Consider the following 24,866-nt stretch of genomic DNA (forward strand, 5'->3'; position numbering starts at 1 on the left):
AATACAAAGCCCATAGGAAGAATGTGTCTCCCATCCAGACTGTGAAGTTTTAACACAGAGCTAAAATGCATGAAACAAAACAAAAATTAAACAGTAATTCATGAAAAAGCAATCTGAATACATCAATGGGTGGGGAAAAAATCATGTGGTTTATTTGATTCTATTTAAAGATGATTTATTTATTTGAGATGCAAAGTTGAAAGAAGGTTTTTTAATCTACTGTTCAATCTACTGGGTCACTTCCAAAGTGGCCACAATGGCCAAGGCTGATCTAAGCCCAAGGCAGGACTGGAACTCCATTGGAGTCTCCTATGTGAATGCAGGGGCCCAAACACTAGGGCCGTCTTATGCTGCTTTTCCAGGTGCTAATGTTTACAGAGTGCTGGATGAGAAGTGAACAGCTGGGATGATACCAGCTCTCAAGAGATGCTGGTATTGCTGGGAGTAGTTGATCCTGCTCTGCCCATAATGAGGACCTGTTAACATATGTAAAGATATAAGGTGGAGGATCAAAAAACATAACCTAGGAGTAGTAAATTATCAGAAAATCCATCTGAAATATTTTGAAAAAATAACATTTAGGTTAGTGTGTGAAAATTCTTATTTGAGCAGTCAAAAATGTTGTAATGTTGCAAATTCATCTGATTCAAACTAAAAGATGATCATCCCAGCGTCACTCCAGAAAAATGTGCAGATATAATCCCTGAAATCATACAGTTATGGACTGTGGTAAACTGAAAGAGAGATCTGGAGAAATGACCAAGAGTCAAATAAGGAGATATGCAAAATATGCAGAAGGGGTAAGATATAAAGGAAGTACAGATAAGGTTAATCAGTTGTTTAAATGCAGCTACTGACAGAGACCAATAGAATTAATATTCAAAGAGGTAAAAGCTGGGCCCGGTGGCGTGGCCTGGCGGCTAAAGTCCTCGCCTTGAAAGCCCCGGGATCCCATATGGGCACCGGTTCTAATCCCAGCAGCTCCACTTCCCATCCAGCTCCCTGCTTGTGGCCTGGGAAAGCAGTCGAGGACGGCCCAATGCATTGGGACTCTGCGCCCGGTGGGAAACCAGGAAGAGGTTCCTGGCTCCCGGCTTTGGATCGGCGTGCACCGGCCCATTGCGGCTCACTTGGGGAGTGAATCATTGGACGGAAGATCTTCCTCTCTGTCTCTCCTCCTCTGTGTATATCTGGCTGTAATAAAATGAATAAATCTTTAAAAAAAAAAGAGGTAAAAGCTAAGAATATTTCAGAATCTGAGAAGGGGGAATCACAACACATTCCAAGCAGGAAAAATTAGAAGAAATCCACACTCCATACAGTGGTGTCAAACCTGGGAACTGCAAATAAAGACAATCTTGAACTCAGCCAAAGTAAAGATTGATAAGAGGAAGAATAGCAAAACCAGCCGCTTTCCTCTCACCAGAAATAATGAAACACTATCTTCAGATGGGTCAAAACAAAATCACAATCAACCAGCAGCGGTCGTGCCCTTTGTGAAATGATCGTTGCCAGGATGAAGCCAGGACCCTTCTGGATTGTAATAGTACCCCTTCCTACAGCAGGGGTCAGCAGACGACAGTTTTGTGATAAGGCGTGGGCAGATTAAGTGAACTTTAAGTACATGACCTGCTTAACAAAGATGTTGGCACATGGTGATTGATCTACATCAGCTGCTATTGTGTTGGGTCTGCAAGGTGGGCAGACAGGAGATTTCGCTGGGAACCAACTTCCAGTAAACACTGTGTTAAAGCATTGGCATCATCAAGCAGAAAAACTTGGTCTTAAGCAGGAAAGTCTGTGATGTGAGGACAGATCGTGATCAAAGCACATTGGGATGACCACAGGCTATGAAAGTTGATAACATCTGATGATTGAGTTTTAAAACGAAGCACTGAATAAAGCCTTTTAAAACGCTGAAGTGTGGAGGGGTTGACTGCAGTTAAAGTGCTTGTGGCCTCCTTTTAGTGTTTGTAAGAACGGAAGTGATCTTGAGGAACCCTAGAATTGTCGAGGGTGCCCCTTAAATTCCCAAGACTGGGACAAGCATATGGCACAGTGGATTAAGCCACCACCTGCCACACCATCATCTTATATGACTGTTGGTTCCAGTTCCAGCTGCTCTAATTCCCATCCAGTTCCCTGCTAATGCGCCTTGGAAAACAAAAAAACAGATGCCTCAAGGGCTTGAGCCGCTGGCATCCATGTAGGAGACCCTGATGGAGCTCCAGGCTTCTGACCTTGGCCTGGCCCAGCCCAGGCCATTGGAGCTGTTTTGGGGGGTGATCAGTGAATGAAAGGTATCTCTAGTCTGTCTTTCTTTGTCTGTCTCTCAAACTCTGGATTTCAAATAAACAAATCCTAAAAAAAAAAAAGCAGAGGGGAAGTTGAGTCAAAAGTATATCAATCAAAATAGATGTGGAAATAGGAAACAATGAAAATATGGTGGAAATGCTAACCTACTTGATTTGATCTTTACACAAGAAATACATGTTTCAAATGACCACACGGTACCACATAAACTAGTACAATTAAAATAATGCTTGTAATAAGAAAGAAAAATATGGGAGAAGTCAGGAAGGAGCAGAACACTGCACAACAGTAGAAGGTGAGAGCAGTTCAAGGTTGCCCAAAGTTCTTTCATCTCGAGCAGCGAAAGCAGAGAGGCTGAATTACACTGTAGACAGTCATGAATATGTATAGCTGTGCATGTGCTAGATGCATAGAAATCATACATGCACATTTACATTTTGCATTTTTATTGAATTTCTAAAATGCATGGAATTAAGAAACAACTCATGAGGAGAGTGTTTGACCTCATTTGGGATGCTTCACTTTGGAGTAACCGGGTCTGCCGGCTCTGGCTCCTGACTCCAGGTTCTTGTCAGGATGGACCTCGGGAGGTGCAGTGGTGACTCCAGTGCTTATGTCGGTGCTGCCCACGGGGGTAACTGGATGGAGTTCTCTGTCCGTGATGTCTGGCTCCAGGCTCTGAGCCAAGCTGGGAACCCACTGGGCAGGGAACCAGCAGGTGGGACTGCTCCCTGTCTCTGTCTTGCCACCAATTACAAATTTTAAGCACTCAAAATTTTTATCTCTTTGTTGTAATCAAGGATCCTAGATGCAAGCCCTATAAATTTTCCATTGATTTGAAATTTATCCTATTGATCTGAAAAGCGGTGCAACGAGGCAAGAACGAAAAAGAGAGCTCTTCCATCCGCTTTTGAAATAACTTCTTACATGACTATTTTTAGTCCTTAAAAAAATATGCATTTGAGACTATTGATTTTCTTCTGATCTTGGCAGGCTTCATCCCTCAAATGTTGCAATTTAAAGAATTTTTTTATTAACATTCACTGTAAATGCTATCACATTTCCACTTGATTTCCTTTTTGCCCCATGACTGGTTTAAAATGTTATTGCATAGTTTCTAAATACTGAGGAAATACTGAATATGTTCCACATAGTCAGGAGACATAGTATATTAGTCAGCTTGGACTGTTGCAGCAGAATGCCAGGGACTGGAGGCCTCCGGAGGCTGCAACGTCCATTAGCAGGGACCTGGATTGGAAGTATAGCAGCTGGGATTTGAACTGGTGTTGGGATGGATGTCACAATGCTAGCCCCTACATGTTCTATATTCTTATTTGTTTTTTCCGTATTAGTGTTCCAAGGGCTTAGAGAAGCACTTAATTAAGGTTTGAAAAGTTTTAATTGTATTTCTACCCAATTTCCCTATATTTAATACCTCATACTTATTATATAAGTGTGCTTTTTTTTTAGTCTATCTCCATACTTGTGTGTTATGTCTTCATTGGGAAATTTGTCCTTTATAAATAAAAAAATTTACTCTTTTTGTCCTGTGAACTTTAAGTACTTTTCATTACTCTCCTGGTTTTCACAACTAAAACATGCTTCTTATAGAACTGAAAAACTGAAAATTTTACCTTTGTAATTTAAAAAAAGAAAAAAGGCCTGTTTGAAAGAGGCACAGTGAGTGATCTTCCATTCGCTGGTTCACTTCTACTGATGCCTGCAACAACAAGGGCTGGACGAGCTCATATCAGACACCTCAGACACCGACTGGGTCTCCCATGGGAATGGCAGGGCCCCCAAGTACTTGGGCCTTCCAGGGTGCACAGTTCCAAGAAGACAGAATCAGAAGTGGAGTTAGAACTTGACCCTGGGGACCCTGGGACGGGATGCAGGGGTCCCCAGCTGCGCTTTAGCTGCTACACCAAGCAACCGCACCTGAAAATCATTTTTACATAAACATTTATTACTTTTTCCAGAGAACTGAAATTGGGTTTTTTTTTGTGATGAGTGCTTACAAGACAGTTTTTGAAACATAATGAATAATGAAAATAAAAATCTTATGATTTAGAGATCACTACAGTTAATATTTTTGATGCATAACTGTCCAAACTTTTCTGCAAACATTAATAAGTGGAAGATCATAGAAAATACTCTGCAAGTGACTTTTTGACCTGCCATTCTTTTGTAATAAAACCAAGACAACAATCTTCACATATTTCTATGTTAATAATTAAATACCTACTTTAGAGCACTTGCTCTTTGTTATAAGAATGGTTCTTATTATTTTATCTTGTATTGGAAAGCATTTGGATGATTTCCTTCCAGTTCATAAAAGTTGTTTCAATGTCTTTCCTTTGGTATTTTCTTTCAGTTAACATCTGATTTTAAAATCACTTCCTTGTGATGAATCTCTCCAATGAGAGATTCGTATTTGCTAAAAATTCATATTTACTAAGAGTTCATATTTACTAAAACTTTAACATGGACAAATTACAATAACATCCTGTGTAATTTTTCACCCAGCAGATGGAAAGAGACTTTTTAAAAAATGATTACTCTGCAACATTGTTATGGGTGTGGAAACTAGGTCCTGTCCTGAGCTTCTGGTCGGTGAATGATGTGGGAGAATCTTCCTTGAAGGCAACTTGGAAATATGCATGGAAAACAGCTGCCTTGGCCGTTCATTTTCACAGATGTTTCATGAGAAAAATCTGATTTTTTCCAAGTACTTACTGGACAGGAGCCACAACACATATACATGCTATAAACCCAATGTTAACATAAAAATTTTTTTTTCTTAGGGATATTCCAAATAATGAGTCCAGGTGCCCTGAAGGTTTCCTGAAGTGTGCTTTCAAGTATTGAAAATCTCTTTTGACACCTGCATAAATCACCGTTGCCTTGGAAGTCTACCCAAAACAAAATCAGGATTCTGTATTTGATATATGGTGGCAGGACAGGGGAGAGAAAAAAACCTACAAACCTGCTTCTTAAAATGTGAAAAGCAGCATCACAGGCAGTGGGAGGGACACAGGAGGAAAGAGAGGGCCCCAATATCCGCTAGTTCACTCTCCAGATGGTCTCAGTGGCCGAGCTGGGTAAAGCCGAAACCATGAGCCAGGAACTCCCTTCAGGTCTCCCAAATGGGTGCAGAAGCCCGAGTGTTGGGACCAACTTCTGCTGCCTTCCAGGCACATTAGAAGTGGAGCTGCCAGGACTTAAGCCATATGTGTTGTTGACTTTACAGGCCATGGCTTAGGGATTAAACTTGCTGTGCCACAATACCAGCCTCACCAACCTGCTGTGTTTCACTCAGGGCCTTCCCCCACTGAATAAAACTGCTAAACTCTTTCCTGACATTTCTTACCTTGAAATACTATGTCCTGGTATTTTGGTTGCACATATTGATGGGGATGCTGAGGCTGAAGAATCTAAATACGGATTCTGGAGTCTGAATGCCCAGAAAAATACCTTGATCTGGGACTATCGGTAAGACTGTTTGAAAGGTTTAACTGAAAAGTCAGTGTCGAATCTGTTTATGATCTGACTGCTCTGGTCGTCTCACTGAACAGGTGGCACGTGGGCATGTGGGGGCCCTGCTCAGCTACCTGTGGAGTTGGCATCCAGACCCGAGACGTGTACTGCCTGCATCCCGAGGAAGCACCTGCCACTCCTGAGGAATGCCAAGATGAAAAGCCCCACGCCTTACAAGCGTGCAATCAGTTCGACTGTCCGCCAAGCTGGCACATTGAAGAGTGGCGGCAGGTATGGCAGCCTGGCCGCTAGCCAAGGCTCACCATGACTTTGAGCCTTGGTACAAGGCTCACCTGCCTTGTACCAAGAAAAACAGGCCAGGCCCCTCCTCTCACTCCTCCTGTCTCCTTAGTGTTCCAGGACATGCGGTGGAGGGACTCAGAACCGGAGGATCACCTGCCGGCAGCTGCTGACAGATGGCAGTTTTTTGAATCTCTCAGATGAGCTATGCCCAGGGCCCAAGGCTTCCTCTCATAAGTCCTGTGCCAGAACAGACTGCCCTCCATATTTGACTGCAGGAAACTGGTCAAAGGTAAGGCTTGTGTGTTCCCCCAAGGTCATGCTCAGGTTCCTGCAAGGTGCAATAGGGTGTCTAGGCTGCACGATTTAAGGGGGCCTCACACCCACACTCCAGACTGGGCAGGTGTCCAGGCCTAAGCACATTGATTTCTTTGCAGCTGTGACTTAATAGTATTTCAACTGCTTTCATCATCTTTCTCCCAGAAAAGTCCCTTGCTCTGGAAACTGCCAGCTGCACAGTATGAAAGGATCAACTTAAAAATCAATTTGGTTCTTCTCTTCTTTGTGCCCCCACCTATGGGATTCATTGTTCAGTCCTGTTGTTTCATCTTCCTAAAGAGCTTTCCACACCTTCACTTCTTCCATCTTGCTGCTGCAAGTTTTATCCTTCATCATCAAAGCTTGAATGATTGAAAAAAGTAGACTTCTGGCACATCATGACAATGCAGGCATGGCTTAACACATTCTAGTAGTGATGCCTTATTATCCAGGTGAGTAAAACCTGATAGCATAAGTAAGTGGCCTGGGCTCCCACCGCTAGCCAGGTAGGCATAGAAGCCCATTCCTTTTGACTTTATTCTAAGGGTTCTTTTCTATTGTGTGACATTGCCCACTTGATTTCCCTGCTCTTCCATCCCTAGACCATCTAATGGCCCAGGATATTCCTAAATCATCTGCTTGCTCAGAATTTTCCAGGTGTTACTGTTTTAGCCAAAGTGGTCTTTCTTGGACTGACAGAGCTCTAATCCCAGTCCTTTTCCCTTGCTGCATGCTGCACTGAGGTTTAACACAGATTCTAAAGCAGGTAATTGAGGTATCCTATCAGGTACATTATCAGCGGTGGGGGGGGTGGGTAGGGGAGTAATCTCATGTCCTTGCGACCAGATTAGATTAAAGAGGTAGAGAGCTAGCTCTAACCTCAGGAATAACCTCAAGAACTAAGAAAGGGCAGTGAGTATATTGACAAAATGCACTAAGTCCCCAGTTCAGTATCGGGCATCGTCCATCTACCACCCTCTTCTCATGACATGGCCTTGGAAGCAGCTGTTGCCTTGGAAGCAGCTGTTCCAGTTATGGATGGCTAAAGTCATGCCATTGCTATGCACATTGTGTGGTTTGCCTTAGTGTTTTTGATGTTGAGGCCCTCAAATCCTAAGTGTGGCTTTAAGCTCTCTTCCTCCAGGAAGTCTTCCACTCCCTAAAATCACACAGTGCTTCCCACTTTTCATTCACAGGTATTATATTTCGTTGGGCAGCTTCTTGCAGAGCACCTAGGTGGTCTTCTCTGGCTTACTCTCTCCTTGAGGCCAGTGGTGAAGCTATTGTGGGAAGGTCCTTGGGTGCTATGGAGCCCCAAGAGTCAATGCTCTTCCTTAGGAGTCTGCAAAGTTAGAGAAAATGCAAGGTGGAATTGAAGTGGCATGCTTTAGAAAAAAAAAAAAGCTTAGATCTACTGAAACAAAAACATTAAATGATTTGTGGAAAGGATTTTGCTGGGGAAAAACAAAACAAGAGGAGGAAGCAAGCAAACAAAAGAAGAGGTGATCTGGAGTGAGCCCAAGGCAGCCAGGATCCTAGGCAGTCCTGCTTCAGAGCAAGGAGCAACATCTGCTATACCTAGAGCTGAACTCAACCAAGACACCCTCTCCCTTGCAGCCAAAGCCAAAACCCAAGAAGCCCTCAGCTGGTAGGTGCATACTCAGTGAGGCAAAGCCATGTTCAGCCCCCGACTTCAAAAGCCAAAGTTCAGCTTCAGTCCAGCAAGGTACACAGCCTGACGCACCCCTGTCCGCATTTCCTGCTGGGTTCAGTTTTGCTCCATTAGATGAAATTTCCTCTCATTTCAGAGCTGCTTTATCTTGGCAGGTACTCTGGCCCCAAATGACCCACCTGCCTGCCAAATGGGTCGTTGTGCCACAGGATGGCTCATTTGGAGGTGGCCATACAATCTTGTGGTTCTGGATAAAGTCTTTCCACATTGGCACTGGCCACTAAGCTGGACACTGAATTGCTGAGGAGCCGTGCCAAGATTTGCATTCTTTGTGGAGCCAGCCCTGTTGGCCTAATGGTCCTCTTGCCCCAACATGCCTTCACAGCATGTTTGAGCTTTTCTCCATTCACTGACTGAGCAGTTTGCTTCCATTCCTTAGACCTGGATCAAGCCTTGTGCAGAAAGGAGCCTTTTGTTCTTGTCCACAGCTCTCCAGGTTGCAGGAAAAGAACATTGACTCATGCCTGGCAGTGTTCCTGAGTGGGGTGGGGGTCCCATGAATCTGCAGTACACCTGTTTCTGTCCTCTTTCCTGGACTGAAATCCAGTCACCTTCCCTCGTTCTGTATTTTCTCTACTTTGATTGTACATTCTGTCTACATTCAGCTTTCTCCTTTGTGATATTTTTGGGGGCTTTGTTAGCTTTCCTGTGAATTCAACTGTGTCTTCTCTGCTGGCTTGCCTACTTGAGTTCCCCCACAAGGCTCGGCATTTGACTGTTGAGTTTGCATTGCTGGATTTTTGCTCTGTGGTTGATTCTACGTCCTGATGTCTTCAGTGTCTGTGGGGGACTCTCCAAGTCTAGGAAGACATGCCACATCCCCAGCTAACAAACAGAGGATCTTCAATAAGTTCATAGGGAAAACTATGAGGATTTTCAATATTTTGCCCCCAAATAAACTTACCATCTTTTCATTGCATTTTTCCATCTTTTCCTACATTGGGTTATATCAATGTAGGACAGCAAAGGAACAACCTCTCCATGCCATCTCAACCTGCTGCACTACTTCACTTCCTGTCTTGGTCAGGGTACCATTATCTGCACCATTATTTTGTATAAATTTCTCATTATTTCTGACCTCTTCATTTTCTGTATTTAGTTACACCTGCCTTCCAGCTCTTGAGTTCTTGAAATACATCTCCATACACTAAGTAAAAAAGTAGAAGATTCCTACAAATGGACCTTTTTTTTAAGCAAAGAACAGTTCAAGTTCTGCCCACAACATGTGCATTTCCCAATGTACCCTCCCAGGTTCTTAGTAAATTTATTAATTATGACTTATGAAGGCAATAGTGTCTTGGAATCATTTCTCACTAGCTAGGGAAAATGGCTGTGGTCTCGTCTCAACTTCTGCACTTGGTATCAGATGGATAGCTTAAAACCAGCAAGAATGGCAGTTTTCGTGCCACAGAAATAAAAATCAGAATTTTCTATTCCTGGGAACCTGTTGTGAAACACTTAATAGCAGGCAAATACAGGAAAGGTTTGCTAACACACACACACACACACACACACACACACACACACACACTTTCAGCCCATTGCTGGAACTTAGGATGGAAAGGCCATCAAGAAGTGATAGCCTTTACACTCCTTTCTACAAAGTCTAAGAGGCTGGGGTAAGCTTCTTTAAGACATTTTCTTTTCTTTTTTTAAGATTTATTTTCTTTTTATTTGAAATGCAGAGTTACGGAGAGGAAAGGCAGTGAAGAAGCTTTGATCCACTGGTTTCGGAGTGGATGTCCACAGTGGCCGTAGCTGAGCTGATCTGAATCCAGGAACCAGGAGCTTCCTTCTGGTCTCCCACACAGGTGCAGGGTCCCAAGGCTTTGGGCCATGCTCCACTGCTTTCCCAGGCCATTAGCAGAAAGCTTGATAGGAAATAGAGCAACCAGGACATGAACAGGTGCCCGTAAGGGCTGGCAACAACGTAAGGCAGAGACTGCCTGCTATGCTAGCATACCAGCCCTCCCTTTAATCTTTTTAAAACATATTGTCTTAATTGTGTTTCTTATTACAAATCACCATGTAGATGGTCATTCATGCACTTGCGTAACAATGTCTTTTGGTATTCAATTGGATAGTTTACTTACAGTTGAATGTGTTCAAAAATACATTCATGTATTCAAATCCATGGACTTCTCTCTCTGTCCTGTGTATTTTAAATCTCCCCTCTTTTTCTTTCCCTTTCCCTCCTATTCTCCTCCCAGTCTCCTCCAACCCCCTCTCTCTGTCACACACACACACACAAAACCCGAATACACTTTGCTTTTCTGGCTGAATTGCGGTTGCCAGCAAGGAATGACCATTTTCACATGTTTTCACTGGAATTGGTGCTTTGGCTGTAGGAGACTTGTGAAAGCTTCCACTCTGCTATATGTTCCTATTTCCACAGCCACGCATGCTTGGGCATTTATTCAGCAGACATCCACTGAACACCACTATGTTGGGTAACCCAAGGCACCAAAAGCAGTGGGGTAAACTGAGAAAACTGCCCTCAGTGAACTCACAGTTAAATGAGGCCAATAGCTGAAATAGTGTTTACAGCTATGTACCTAAAGCCCAATAAAGTACCCCACATACATTACTATGAGAAAATTGAAAGAAAACAATCAAAGTCTCCCTGAATTCCAAGAAACTGTTGTAAATGGTGCAAATGTAGAACTGGTATTGAAAAACGACTGCGGCCATGTCAGTACCCAAGTTCAAGACCCGGCACTGCTCCTGATTTTCAGCTTCCCACTAAAATACACTCAGGCAATAATGAAATAATGGCTTCCTGTCACTTGTGTGGGAAGTGAAGTTCCAGATTCCTGGCTTCAGCCTGGCCTATCCTTGGATGTTGAGGACATTGGGGCATCAACCAGCAGATATGAGATCTCTCTGTTTCTCTCTTTCTCTCTTTCCCTCTTTGTCTCAGTGCTTGCCAAATGTAATTTTTTTCCATTTTTTATTTCCATTTTTTATTTTTATTTATTTACTTTTAGCGCCAGTGCAGACATGTAGAAATGAAAGACTAGAGTATTGTGGGCAGCGATCAAAAAAGGCACAGGTTGATTAGGTTTTTGAAACTGGGAATTGAGAAGATGGTAGAATGTAGAAGCAGAGGAGAGGGTTCAGCCATTCTTGGTAGGACTTGGTAGGACTCGGGTAGGACTTGGAGTATTTATTTACCTTCCTCAACTGCTTACCCAGGCCATAAGCAGGGAGCTGGGTGGGAAGTGGAGCAGCTACGACATGAACTAGCACCTACATAGAATGCTGGTACTTGCAGGCAGAGGATTAGCCAGCTGTTGAACCACTGTACTGGCCTTAGATAAAGGCATTTTTAAATTCCATTTCTATTCTTTGAAACCTAACCCACAAAAAGAATGAAAAAGAATGCTCCATTTTTAAAGAACAATAAAGTGGCCATAATCCCAAACTATACATGAAGAAACATACATTCCAAGATCATAAAATCCAGACCAAAATGAGAGGCAAACCTGAAAACTGATCAGTATATCCTCTGGCATTGAGAGGGGTATAGATTTCTACAGGACACAGTGTGACAGACCTTAATGGCCTACTCAATAGTGTTTGAGTGCAGGACCACGAGCCACCCCTGAGACTATGGGGGGAGATAGAGCTGAAAACATAGCTTTAAGCCTTGTCACCAAGGAAGACTGCCAGAGGTGTAGTGAGACAAAGGCCAGGATGCAGCTATTGCTGGATTTACTACCCAGGGAGCTTAGTCACACCACCCACTCAAATGCCAAAATCTGAAGAGAGTAAGGGTAATAAGAGATGTGGTAAGAGAGTGTTGAAAACAACACACTGATGTCACCTGCCCTACCTGTGCAATTTCCGAACAGCCATAAGCCTTCTCAGCACTGGCATGAAATCTAAGGGTCAACAAGAAGGGAGTGGGGAGGGTCGGATCAGCGTGTGGAGAAAGAGAAACAATGCAAGAGCCATGGGAATGGTGGAGTACAGGTGTCCCCCCAACCCCACCCTCCGGGAAAGGTGCTAAGAAGCTGACTCAGTCCTTCCTTCCCAAGGAGATGACTATCAAGGAAAAAGTAAGCTTCGAGTTCGCAGAAGAGATCAGAAAACAGTGGAAGGAGCTGAAGAGACAACTGGAGCAGTGGGGTGGGGAATGGACGAGAAAACATAAAAGGGGGCACCCACACAAGCTCCATCACAAGCAAAACACACAGGAAAGGAAGAACTGCAAACAGAGAGATACTCGGGTCCTCAGAAAGTTCATGGGGGAAAAGTAGGCCTGGATTTCAAGAGCTTGAGGCACCAAAATAAACTTCTCTTATAGTTCTGTTTTTCCATGGATGCCTTGAAGTGCCGTCATGGGCTGCCAGGGCTAGAACAGGCCAGATAAACACCGTGGAGAATGGACACAACAGGTTGGTTTTCAGAAGCCATTCAAATTCGCCAAGCAGATGAGGAGCAGCAGACATTAGCAGAATTGATGTTGAGAAAAACAAGACATGGCATTATCTAAATCATACCATAAAACCTCATTGGAAATTTGCAGAGCAAATGGGATTGAGCTTATTTCCTCATCCTTCCTGTCAGCAAATTGATACATACTCACTTAAGTCAAAATATATCAATAAAAATCACTAACTATGGGCCATGGACCGCAAGGCCTTCGTTCCATATAGAAGTACTCTGTGGAGTCTTAGCTGTTCCACTTCTGCTGCAGCTCCCTGCTAATGCTCCTGGAGGAGTAGTGCAAGATGGGCCAAGTGCTTTGACTCCTTACCAGTGTGGACCTGGATGAAGTTTCACACTTCTGGTCTTGGCCAGGGAAGTCAACCAGAGAATGGAAGATCATTCTGTCTCTCTCTCTCCTTTTTCAATAAATGAATTTTTTTTAAAAAATCACTAGCCAATTACCTTGTTGGTTTCTTAAATCTTCTTTGTTAACTTGAGACTACTTTGGGGAATTAAAAGCCACACATTCCACAGTTTCATTTTATTTTTTTTCTAATATACTTGCATAGATTAAGTTGCAAGTATATTATATATAATCTATGATAAAATTGCGTCAGCTGTTTAAATGTAAATTACATGTGCACATAATAATGCTACTTTATGCGTAGCAGTTAGAGTGGGCTTTTAGCATGTGCCCATAATGAATGTTACTTTATATAGAGCAGTTTTTAATATTTTTTTTCTTTTTATATCTTGGATTCTTGGCAGTAAGGCCATGTCAGGTTTTTTAAAAGCATTTTACCATATAATCAGACAGCTAAAAATAAAGGACATAAAATCTAATGAAAAAACTAGATAAATTAGATCTCAGTTACAATGCCAGAGAAGTAAGTGCCATGACAATAAATCAGTGGAATCATTAACCTCTGAGATTAACTCAGAGAGAGAGAAAGGAGAAAGGAAGGCAGGAGGGAGGGAGAGAAAAAGGGAGGGGACAAGAAAGGAGAAAGAATGAAAACGAAAGGAGAGGATGGGGCAAGGGAAGAATGGAGGAGGGGAGAGCAGAGAGGAAGATGGGAGGAGGAGAGCACAAGCTCCAGCCATCCTCTGTGAGACTCTAGCCTAGGACGTGGCTTGCTGGAGCGCCCCCTCTTTCTCCCATGGAGACCTTGCCATCTTTGGCTGGGTTCACCTGGTCACACTCCCCCGACTCTGCACACCTCTCATTGCAGTGCTCCGTCAGCTGTGGTGCTGGAACCCAGAGAAGAAAGCAGGTGTGTCAAAGGCTGACGGCCAAAGGCCGGCGTGTGGCCGTCAGCGAAGCGATGTGCAGGGCTCTGCCTGGGTTCCCGCTGGTCCGGGGTTGCCAGATGCCTGCATGCAGCAGTAAGTATGCGAAGTGCGTGCTTCACCAAGACAGGCTGACTCTGCTCCTTCTGTCATGATGTGTCTCTCGGCACCAGCCATGTATCTACCTGTGAGTACAGAGGATCAAACAGAACCTAGAAACGCTTTAAGCAAGCAGATAGTAGATTGTGAAAGCCTAAGGTATGGTCCTAAGTAGTGTCAGTTTTAAGAAATGGCCATCCACTCAACACATGAACCTTTAAGGCTTTCTTGCTAGGATTTAGATCCTCCACTTCTACTAAGATGCCTTCCACTCAGAGCTTCCGAACATTCCTCTTGGAAAGTAAGCTGAAATGTCGCCTAGCTGACTCTGTGTTTGGATTCACTCTGTTTAAGAAGCTGAACATTTTAACACATTTTTAAAATTGTGTATAATCTAATACCAATAAGACTGCAAGCCTGGGAGTAACTTTGGTTTTAAATAACGACAGTTTGGACACCTCTTCCATTCATTATAAATACTAAGCTTGCCATCAAGCATGAAGGTGACTTCACTGTATCCAAAGCTAATACACAAGTAGCATTTATCCCCACTTTCCGTGTACATGAAGGAACCTATGTTTGCACATGTATCAGTATGTTTCCTATGAGGGGTTCATACAGAGGCCTTGAAAGTTGTCAGTGCTGCGAATGAAAATCAGTATGCTAATGGGTGGTGGGAAGGTAGGCTTGGGTCAAGCACTTTGGCAGTTACAATTACTGGGAATGTTTCTTGTTTTCCTTTAGTTATTTTGCTATAATATAACATTCATTATCTCAGATAATCCTCTCATCCTCTGGTTGGAAAAATCAGAAATGAACTATGATTATTTAAATGCAACATCAGGGAAAATATGTGTGTGTTTCTACTATACACAAAAGTACACACACACACACACAGTCATGGCCTCATAATAGTAACTCCACACATAGGGAGACCTTTGCTTCCCCCTAAGATTAAAATGGAGCTGGAAAGTGCCCTTTGCCTGTGGCATCACGGCTATAGTGCCATTGGAACATAGCACATCATTCACCTGTCTGTTTTGATGCTGGTGCAAACACACCTGCTACACTGTCCAGGCTGAGAGGACAGTACCTCCATTTATGTGCAGCACGTAGCACTTGGTAATGATGATAAGCAGTTATGTCACTCATTCAGGAATGTGTTTTAGAGTATACTCCTACTTATAAACAAAATTTTCTACGCAATAGTTTGCCGTGTTATTCAAGGCAGCATTTTCCTGATTACCATGTTTCTTAATCACATCATTTTAGCTTGGGCTTGATTTAATCTCGTATATTCTTCATGACCATTGGAGCTCACAGATACAGCCTGTGCAACAGGCTGGACCATCGGGTTTGTGTGAGTACACTCTATGCTGTTCCCATAACAATAACAACAACAGCAGCAACCATCAAGCATCACTATTCTCAGAACATGTCTGTATCTTAAACTGTGTGTGTCTACATATATACACACAGACGTTTTTGTACTTCAGTAAGTACATCAAAGAACTTGTGGAAAATGGAACTAAAAATGCTTACTTTGGTGCAGAAATGTGTACAACCCATGCACAATTTTCATGATACTTTCCATAAACTGTTTCAAAATTTTAAGTGTGTGTGTGTGTAAAGCTTGGTTTTGCAATCAGCTTTATTACAGAAACTCAAAAAAACAACACACACACACACACACATATTCATTGTATGGTAAGTCTGTTCCGACCACATTGCAGTCAAACTAGAAATAAATAACAAGAAAAGATTGGAAATTATATAGACAGGCAGAAATTAAATAACTTATTTCTGAATAAACAATGGATCAAGGAAGAAATTAAAAAGGAAATTTTACAATTTTTTGAAACAAACCGAAGTAGACATACAACATACCAAAACCTGTGAGAAACAACTAAAGAGGTCCAAAGAAAGAAGTTCATAGCAGTCACAATACAGAAGGACCTCAAATAAACATCCTATAGCTGCATTAGAAGGAACTGGAAAAACCAGAATAAACCAAATTCCAAATTTTAGAATAAAATCAATGACACAGAACGAATATAACAGAAGTAAAAAATAAAAAAACAGGGCCCCGCGTGGTGGGCTAGTGGCTAAAGTTCTCGCCTTGAACACGCCGGGATCCCATATGGGCACCAGTTCTAATCCCGTCAGCTCCACTTCCCATCCAGCTCCCTGCTTGTGGCCAGGGAAAGCAGTCGAGGATGGCCCAAATCCTTGGGACCCTGCACCTGCGTGGGAGACCCGGAAGAACTTCCTGGTCCTGGCTTTGGATTAGCACAGCACCAGCCATTGCGGTCACTTGGGGAGTGAATTATTAGATGGAAGATCTTCCTCTCTGACTCCCCTCCTCTCTGTATATCTGGCTTTTCAATAAAAATATAAATAAATCTTTTTTAAAAATTAAAAAGCAGAGCATCATCATTTTTTTCTTCAAAAACAAAAGTGAAAACCTTTAGCTAGACTAAGATAAAGAGAAAAATAAAATCAAATGTGGAAGTGAAGACACTACAACCTACACTACTGAAGTACTAAAGATCGTTATGAACAAGTATGTGTAAATTTGATTGTCTATAAGAAATGCACAGATGCCTGGAAAAACACACCTTACCAAGATGAATTAGGAAGAAACAGAGTACTTGAACAGATTAATAATAGGTAGCAAGATTGAATCGATACTAAGTCTCCTTTCAAACACAAGCCTGAGATCAATGGCTGCATTTAATAAAAAGAACTAATAGAACTTCTTCACATATTTGAAAAAAATGGAAGCAATTCCAATCCTGGGAATATATCCAGAAGACCTAATACATGAGAAAGCAACATGCACCCCTGTATTCATTGCAGCACAATCAACAATTGAGAAAACTTGGAAACAAACTATATGCCCATTGACAGAGGACGGATGAAGAAACTGTGGTTCATCTTTTCTATGGAATACTACTCAGCTATTAAGAAGAACAAAACACAACTGTTTACAGCCAAATGGGCCCAACTGGAGACCATTATACTAAGGGAAATGAGGCAATCCCAAAAGGTCAGATACCACATGTTTGCTGTGATGTAAGATAACTTCCATCAAAAATACCCAACAACAACAACAGAGAACAAACACACACTCGTAACCCCACAAATGAAGGAGGTAATAGAGGCCAGAAAACCAGGAATCAAGGAAAATCAGCAGAGAATACACTCCTACTAAGGAATGAAGATGAACTCCCAATGAAATTTGTAAATATGCCCACACGGCAAAAAAGACAACACCTGCTACTGCCGTGCCAACAATGTCACAACCCTTGTAAAGAGCAAAAAGTTGGAACCACCTCTCTTTCATCTCTAATTCCATTTTAAGTGATTGTCCCCTGGTGAACTCGATGATATGGCTAAGGGGCTGTTTTACTGAACTTCTTATGAAATGGCCCTTTCTTCCTTCACTTTGCAGTTTTGTAGTGTCAAATCTAACTATTTTTGCTGTAAATCTTTTTCATGCTTCCTACTTCTTTGTATCTCTCCCCATAATTTCTTGTGACTCATTAATTGATCATCCATAAGATACGGATTGCTTGTAAACACCTGAGATTGTAAACATCCATTTCTACACTATTTTGCTACATATCATGAGTAATGAAGCTTTAGTTTTTAATTGTAATTCCTTCAGTGCCACAAGGGTCACACACTAGCATCTATTCCTACAAGAAGGTTTTCAGTTCTCATTTTCACCACTCTTGTGATGCATTTTTATTTTTTGTAGCATGTTTGTTAACTTCATGTTGATGAAAATGTTTTCACCCTGTTGTGGACTGTTTTAGAGGATATACAATGGAAGTTTAGCGGAAACATATGTTCAGATATGGAGACACAGTGCTGTATGTCTCTGTGCATACGGACCAAAGATGAACTCCCAGTAGAAGAACTGAAACTATCCCAACAGTAAGATGATGGACTCTGTGACAATGTCTATGCCTACATTGTCAGGAAACACTTCAATCACAGCATGATGGACTTGTGACTGTTCATGAAGGACATCCATTGTCAAACTAGAGGGGAACTCCATGGGGGGAGGGACCTTGGGGAAGGCACCGGCAACCCTAGAACCTATGGAACTATGTCATAAAACAAAAATTTTTCTTATAAAAATACAACCAGATTAATAAAATTAGAAGCAGATAAGTTGAAAAAAAAGGAAATAAATGACCCAAGAAGGCTAATATGTGATTAGATCAGAAACAAGCCCGGCAGCTTGCCTCATTCACACACATACTCTGCCACATGCACCTGCTTGCCTCTGCTTTCCCAGCAGGAGTCAAACCTCCATGAAGCCCTCACCAGTCACCATACAGATACCAGTGCTCATGCTGTTAAACTTACCTCCTCCAAATCCTTGGGCCAAAACAAATCTCTTGTCCTTATAAAGTACCCCGTTTCGGGTATTTTCTATGACAGAGTAAGACACAAGGGAGAGCCTGTGCTGACTCTGCTGCCCAGCTGTACCCCATTCGTCAGAATGTCCAAGGATGAGATGCAGGCCACTGAGGTCACTGTAATTCAAACAGGTGATCATAATGTGGAGCAAAGTTGGAGAGCCCCCTTTTGAACTATCCAATGTTGGAGTTGATTGAGCTTCTAGGATGATGCTCTTCATCTTTTTTTGTTCTCAACCATTTTAAAAAGAGTAGAACAGATGCACTGGTTGACTTGTCGCGGCCTGGGAAGATGACTGTCCACACATGTTTTTCTGTTTGGGATGATCGTTTTCATTCTCTTTTCTTCTTTCCCCTGCAGAAGTCAAACCAGAGATGAAGGCCCAGTCAAGCGAGCAGCATCCTCAGATACTCAGCGTGCAGAGAGTGTACATTCAGACTAGGGAAGAGAAGCGGATTAACCTGACGGTGGGGAGCAGAGCCTACTTGCTACCCAACACGTCTGTGATCATCAAATGCCCCGTGCGACGATTCCAGAAGGATCTGATCCGCTGGGAGAAGGACGGCCGCTGCGTGCACAACTCCAAACGGCACGGTGTCACCAAGTCAGGCTCGCTAAAAATTCACAGCCTCGCAGCCCCGGACATCGGCGTGTACCGGTGCCTGGCTGGCCCCGCGCAGGAAACGGTTGTCCTCAAGCTCATTGGAACTGACAACCGGCTCATGGCACACCCGGCCCTGAGAGAGCGCATGAAGGAGTTCCCCGGGATAGACCACATTGAGGCCAATGGCTTGGGAGCCACGTGGCATAAAATGTGGCAAACTCGGAGTAATAAAAATGAGCTCTATCCGCCAGATGGACACATCCATAACCAGCCTTTTTTGAGAGCTCTGTTAGGCCATTGCAGCGATCCTGCAGGTGACCCCAACACCTGGGAGTACAAGAACAAACAGTTTGAAGCGGCTGTGAAGCAGGGCGCCTACAGTATGGATACAGTCCAGTTTGATGAGCTGATAAGAAACATGAGCCAGCTGCTGGAGATGGGAGAGGTCAGCGATGACCTGGCATCCCAGGTGATCTACCAGATAGTGGCCGAATTAGCCAAGGGGCAGCCGGCACACATGCAGTGGGGCGGTCTCCGGGAAGACGTACCTCCCGCAGCTCAGCTCAGGGGGCAGACTGGGAGTGTGCCCCACAACTGGAATGCAAAAAAGACATGGAAACCCAAGGAACGGACTCCTGCCAGGCAAAATCACCTCGAATCCATTTCGTTTAACAAGACTCTCAACGCAAGGATTGGAGATACAGTGTACATTACCAGAAAGACAGAGGTCATCAATATACTGTGTGACCTTGCTACGGCCCCAGGGGCCGCCTACACATGGACCAAGGATGGAGCCCGGTTGCAGCCCTCGGCAAAGTAGGTACACGAAGAGGTCTGTTTCTGTCTCCCCTTAATGGCCATCCTAGTTTTCGGAAACGTATTTTCAAATTTCTTCCTTGAAGAATGTATTGGCGCAGCATCCTTTGGGAAAGAAATTAAATATACTTATGCATACACTTATGTAACATACATATATTATACACATATACACTTACATGCATACATATATACTTACAATACATATATTTAAATATGAGTATGTAATTATATAAGCATATGTATACTTATATTATATGCTTATAAAGTAATATAATTATGCATACACATGTGTATATACATTATACTATATTGTGTACATATATTATGCACAATACATTATATACATATATACATGTGATATACAGTATGCATACACATGTATATATAATTATATTACTTTATAAGCATATAAGTACATTACATATATACATGTATAAATGAATGTGTCTTTCACGTATGCACTGGAATTTTAAAAATTAGGCCCCTGTTTTATCCCAATCACTATCACACAGTTGGACACAATAAGAATGGACTTAAGTGTAGATAGATTCTCCTTTTGTATAGCAACAAATATTTGTCCATAAGACCACTGTGAGGCCTTTAAAACACTGTTGAAACTGTGCATCTCGGACATGTGGAGCCACACGGGAGCTCACCTTAGCCCCCTGGAGTGGGGGTTCATAGTATTCTCATGAGCTGGGTGAGAAAAAGAGTCCCATGACTTTATGATTAGTCAGAATCAGGCTATGATCCCAAAGAGCAGCTTGGAAAGCCTGCGAATCTCAAGTGACTTTTGTTATCCTACAACTTTTTTTTAAGGCAGATTTATACAGAGACAAGAGACAGGAATCTGCTTTCCACTGGTTCACTTCCCAAATGACCACAACTGCCAGAGTTGGCCTGTTATTTGAAGCCAGAAATTTCTTTTGGTTCTCCCACATGGGTGCAGGCTCCCAAGGCTTTGGGTCATTCTTTGCTGCTCTCCCAGGCCACAAGCAGGGAGCTGGATCGAAGTGGAGCAACTGGGGCATGAATCAGCACCCATATGGGCTGCCAGTACCACGGGCGGAATATTTGCCTATTATGCTATGGCACTGGACTCTATCCTGCAGTTCTAGTGCCAAAAAAATGTATTTCATTTATTTTATTTGAGAGGGTAACAGAGAACAATTCACTTTTGCATTCCTGTCTTCAAACCTCATAGTTGGTTCCCAAAAATTTGTAGACATGGTGCTTCCTTTTGATTGGAATGTAAGAGCTCATGCTGCACCTTTGGTACCTGCAGGAATAATTACGAAACAAACAAAACTGCGGATGGGAAGTTATTCTGTAGAGCATAAGGCACTTTCAAATTGGAGGTTGTTTTTCTTTTTTAAGATTTTTATTTATTTTTATAGAAAAGATAGATTTACAAAGAGAAGGAGAGGAGGAGATAAAGATCTTCCATTCACTGGTTCACTCCACAAGTGGCCGCTATGGCCAGAGCTGAGGTGATCTGAAGCCAGAAGCTTCTTCTGGGTCTTCCATGTGGGTGCAGGATCCCAAGGTTTTTGGCCATCCTCGACTGAGTTCCCAGGTCACAAGCAGGGAATTGGATGAGAAGTGAAGCAGCTGGGACATGAACTGGCACCCATAAGGAATGCAGGCACTTACAGTTGGAGATTAGCCAACTGAGCACCAGCCCCTCATACTGCAAGTGTTTTATTTTTATCATATACTTTGCACATTGAGCCTAATATAGGAAACACCAGAAGATATCTAGGCATAATTTAGTTGTTAAGTGATTAATTGTTAGACTAGGTCTTACATCAGAAAGATAGGAAGATTTAAAAATTTTGTTTTAACCTAGAACTGTAAGCACCAGAATTCATTGAAATTTTAAAGGAGGTTCTCCAACTTTTTGATTGTAGAGCCCTTTTAACTTTGAAAGTGATTATAGGACCCAAAGAGCTTTTGTAAATAGAATTGCATCCATTATTATTTACCTTATCGGAAACTAAGAGAAGCATTTAAATTATCTCTGCTAACCCATTTAGAAAAGCAATAAGTTCATTACCTGTTCATGTAAATAGCATCTTTTGAAAAGCAATATACCCCTGCTTGAAATCATGGATAATGATAGAATTGCTTTATTTATTTTTTTAAATTTCATTTTGTGACACAGCTAAATGTTGCAGGGTGTTTCCAACATTTTCTTCCAAAAGTTTGAAGGTTTTTTGATGCAGGTTAGGTCTTTTATCCATTTAGATTTGATCTTAGTGTATGGTGAAAGATGTGGGTCTATCTTCTTGTTTCTGCAAGCTATTAACCAGTTGTCCCAACAGCATTTATTGAAGAGACCTTCCCATTTGCTTGGATTGTTGTCTGTTTTTTTGTCAAAGATTATTTGACTGTATCTGTGTGGGTTCCCTTCTGTTGTTTCTATTCTACTCCATTACTCCTCCTCTCTGTTGTTGTGCCAGTCCCACGCTGTTTTGATAACCACCACCCTATAGTATGTCCAGAGGTCTAGAATCGTGATCCCCCTGTTAACGTCCTATTCTTCAAAATGGTTTTGGCTATTTGTGTGTTTTTTTTGTGTTTCCAGATAAACCCTTTTATCATTTTTTCCAGTTCTGTGAAGAATGTTTTGAGTAATTTCATTGGGATTGCATTGAATGTATATATTACTTTTGGTAGTATGGACATTTTAATGATATTGATTTTACCTATCCAGGAACATGGCATGTTTCTCCATCTTTTGAGGTCTCCTTTAATTTCTTTTTTAAGTTTTTTGTAGTTTTGTTCAAAGAGGTCTTCTACATGTTTAGTTAGGTTTATTCCTAGGTACTTCATCTTCTTCTCTTATTTTGAGTGGAACCCTGCTGGTTAGATCTTTTTCCATGTTGGGGCTGTTTGCATACACTATGGCTGTTGATTTTTGTTCATTAATTTTGTACCCTGCCACTCTGCCAAACTGTTGTGTAAGTTCTAGCAGTCTTTGTATTGAGTCTCTCAGTTCTTCTATATATAGGATCATGTTGTCTGCGAATACTGAGAGCTTGACTTCTTCATTTCCTATTTGAATTCCTTTGATTTCTTTTTCTTGTTTTATGGCCTCTGCAAGTACCTCTAGTACTTTGTTGAATAGCAGCGGTGATAGCAGACATCCTTGTCTTGTTCAAGATCTCAATGGAAAGGGTTCCAATTTTTCTCCATTCAGTATAATGCTGTCGTTGGGTTTTTCATATATTGTTTTGATTAAGTTGTGGATTGTTCCTTCTTTGCCTACCTTGTTTAGAGTTTTTAGCGTGAAATGGTGTTGGATTTTGTCGAAAGCTTTTTCTGTGTCTATCAATACTACTATATGATTTTGTTCTTCAGTTTTTGGATGTGGTGTATTACATTTACGGATTTGTGGATGTTGAACCATCCCTGCATTCCTGGGATGAATCCTACCTGATCCGGGTAAATGATCTGTCTGATGTTTTTTTCGATTCTGTTGGCTAGGATTTTGTTGAGGATCTTAGCATATCGGTCTATAGTTTTCCTTCTCTGTTAATTCTCTATCTGGCTTTGGGATTAAGGTGATGTTGGCTGCATAGAATGAGTTTGGAAAGCTTGCTTCCTTTTCTGTTGTTTTGAAGAGTTTGTAGAGGATTGGGGTTAGCTCTGCTTGGAATGTTTTGTAGAAATCTGTACTGAAACCGTCTGGGCCTGGGCTTTTCTTTGTTGGGAGATCCTTAATCACTGATTCAATCTTTGCTTCAGTTATAGATTTGTTCAGGTCTTCTGTTGCCTCTGGGCTAAGTTTTGGTAGGTGATGGGTTTCCAAGAACCCTTTCATTTCCTGTTGGTCTTCTGATTTGTTGGAGTACAGTTGTTTGTAGTAATTTCTAATTATTTTCTTAATGGTTGCAGTGTCAGTCGTTATGTTGCCTTGTTCATCCTTGATGCTATTAGTCCTCGTTTTCTCTTGTTTTTTTCCTTCGTAAATTGGGCCAGTGGGGTGTATATTTTGTTTATCTTCTCAAAAAAAATCAACTTTTTGATTTGTTGATTTTGTATATAGTTTTTTTTATTTCTATTTGGTTAATCTCCTCCCTTGTTTTGATAATTTCTTGCTTCCTATTGTTTGTGGGGTCATTTGGCTCCCACTTCTCCTTCTCAAAGATGTTTCCTTTTCGGGAGAGCGAGATCTGGGAGCCCCGACTCATTGCTGCCTTTGCCCGGGCCGGCCCTGTGTTCAGTCACGCCACCACCTCTGGGGCCTCCACTGCACCTCAGGCAACTCCACTGGAGCCACCGCCACCGGCTACTGAGCAGCAGGGTCAGAGTGGTTCTAGTCCATGCATTTCAGCTTCCCACTACTCTCTCTCTCAAAGGTGTTCCCCCTTTCCGTGAGCAGGCTCTGGGATCCCCTGCTCGGCCACCAACTCTGCCTGGGTGACCCATAAGTTCAATATTGCCACCGGTACTGGGGCCTCCGGCACTCCCATGGTCTACCGCTGCCACTGGTGGGGGTACTTGTAAAAGATTCTTCCAACTGCCTTTGTCACCTCTGGGTCGGCTGAGACTCCTGCTGGCCTTCCCTCTGCTTGGGATCCTGACTCACCAAATTTCAAACGAGTTGCTACCCTCCCTTCCTCTTTTTTTTTTCTAGCTGCTTCTCTGAGTTGCATGGATCCTCCTGATTCTGCGATGTCCTGGGAACTTCACACACCTCTCTCTGCAATTCTATGCTTTTCTTGCTCGCTCTTCCATCAAGTTCCGTCCCTCTCTCTCTGCACTCTCCTTTACGCCAACCCTCCGTGGTTGGCCATCTTTCCTTTTTTTCACTTTCTATCTTTGTAAATCTAGTGTTTGCCTTAATAAAATACAAATGGGTTCTTTTACATGCTTGTGCTTCCATTATGATATTCTGTTCTAACTGAAGCATTTGGAGAAAAAAAAAGTCTCACACAGTTGTGTGAATTATACAGGAAGGGCTGTTTTAATATGCCTCACAGGTTATTGTGAATATTTTTGGTTAACCCTACTGGACAAATGATTTTCTCAAAGATTACT

The 24,866-nt window shown here is 42.3% G+C and overlaps 1 protein-coding gene across 3 annotated transcripts in view; it reads left to right on the forward strand.

The window, feature by feature from the left end:
- ADAMTSL3 (ADAMTS like 3) overlaps positions 1–24,866 on the forward strand; it is a 318,481-nt gene that overhangs the window by 237,713 nt on the left and 55,902 nt on the right. For all 3 annotated transcript variants that reach the window (XR_009245576.1, XM_058665539.1, XM_058665538.1), the window contains exons 18-21: positions 5,889–6,081; positions 6,203–6,382; positions 13,807–13,960; positions 18,758–19,817. Coding sequence is in view for 2 of the 3 variants with exons in the window: in XM_058665539.1 (XP_058521522.1) it covers positions 5,889–6,081; positions 6,203–6,382; positions 13,807–13,960; positions 18,758–19,817 (1,587 nt within the window). In the remaining variant the exon portion in view is untranslated. The remainder of the gene's footprint in view (positions 1–5,888; positions 6,082–6,202; positions 6,383–13,806; positions 13,961–18,757; positions 19,818–24,866) is intronic.

The sequence above is a fragment of the Ochotona princeps genome, chromosome 6 (assembly GCF_030435755.1).
Source record: "Ochotona princeps isolate mOchPri1 chromosome 6, mOchPri1.hap1, whole genome shotgun sequence".
Lineage (NCBI taxonomy): Eukaryota > Metazoa > Chordata > Mammalia > Lagomorpha > Ochotonidae > Ochotona > Ochotona princeps.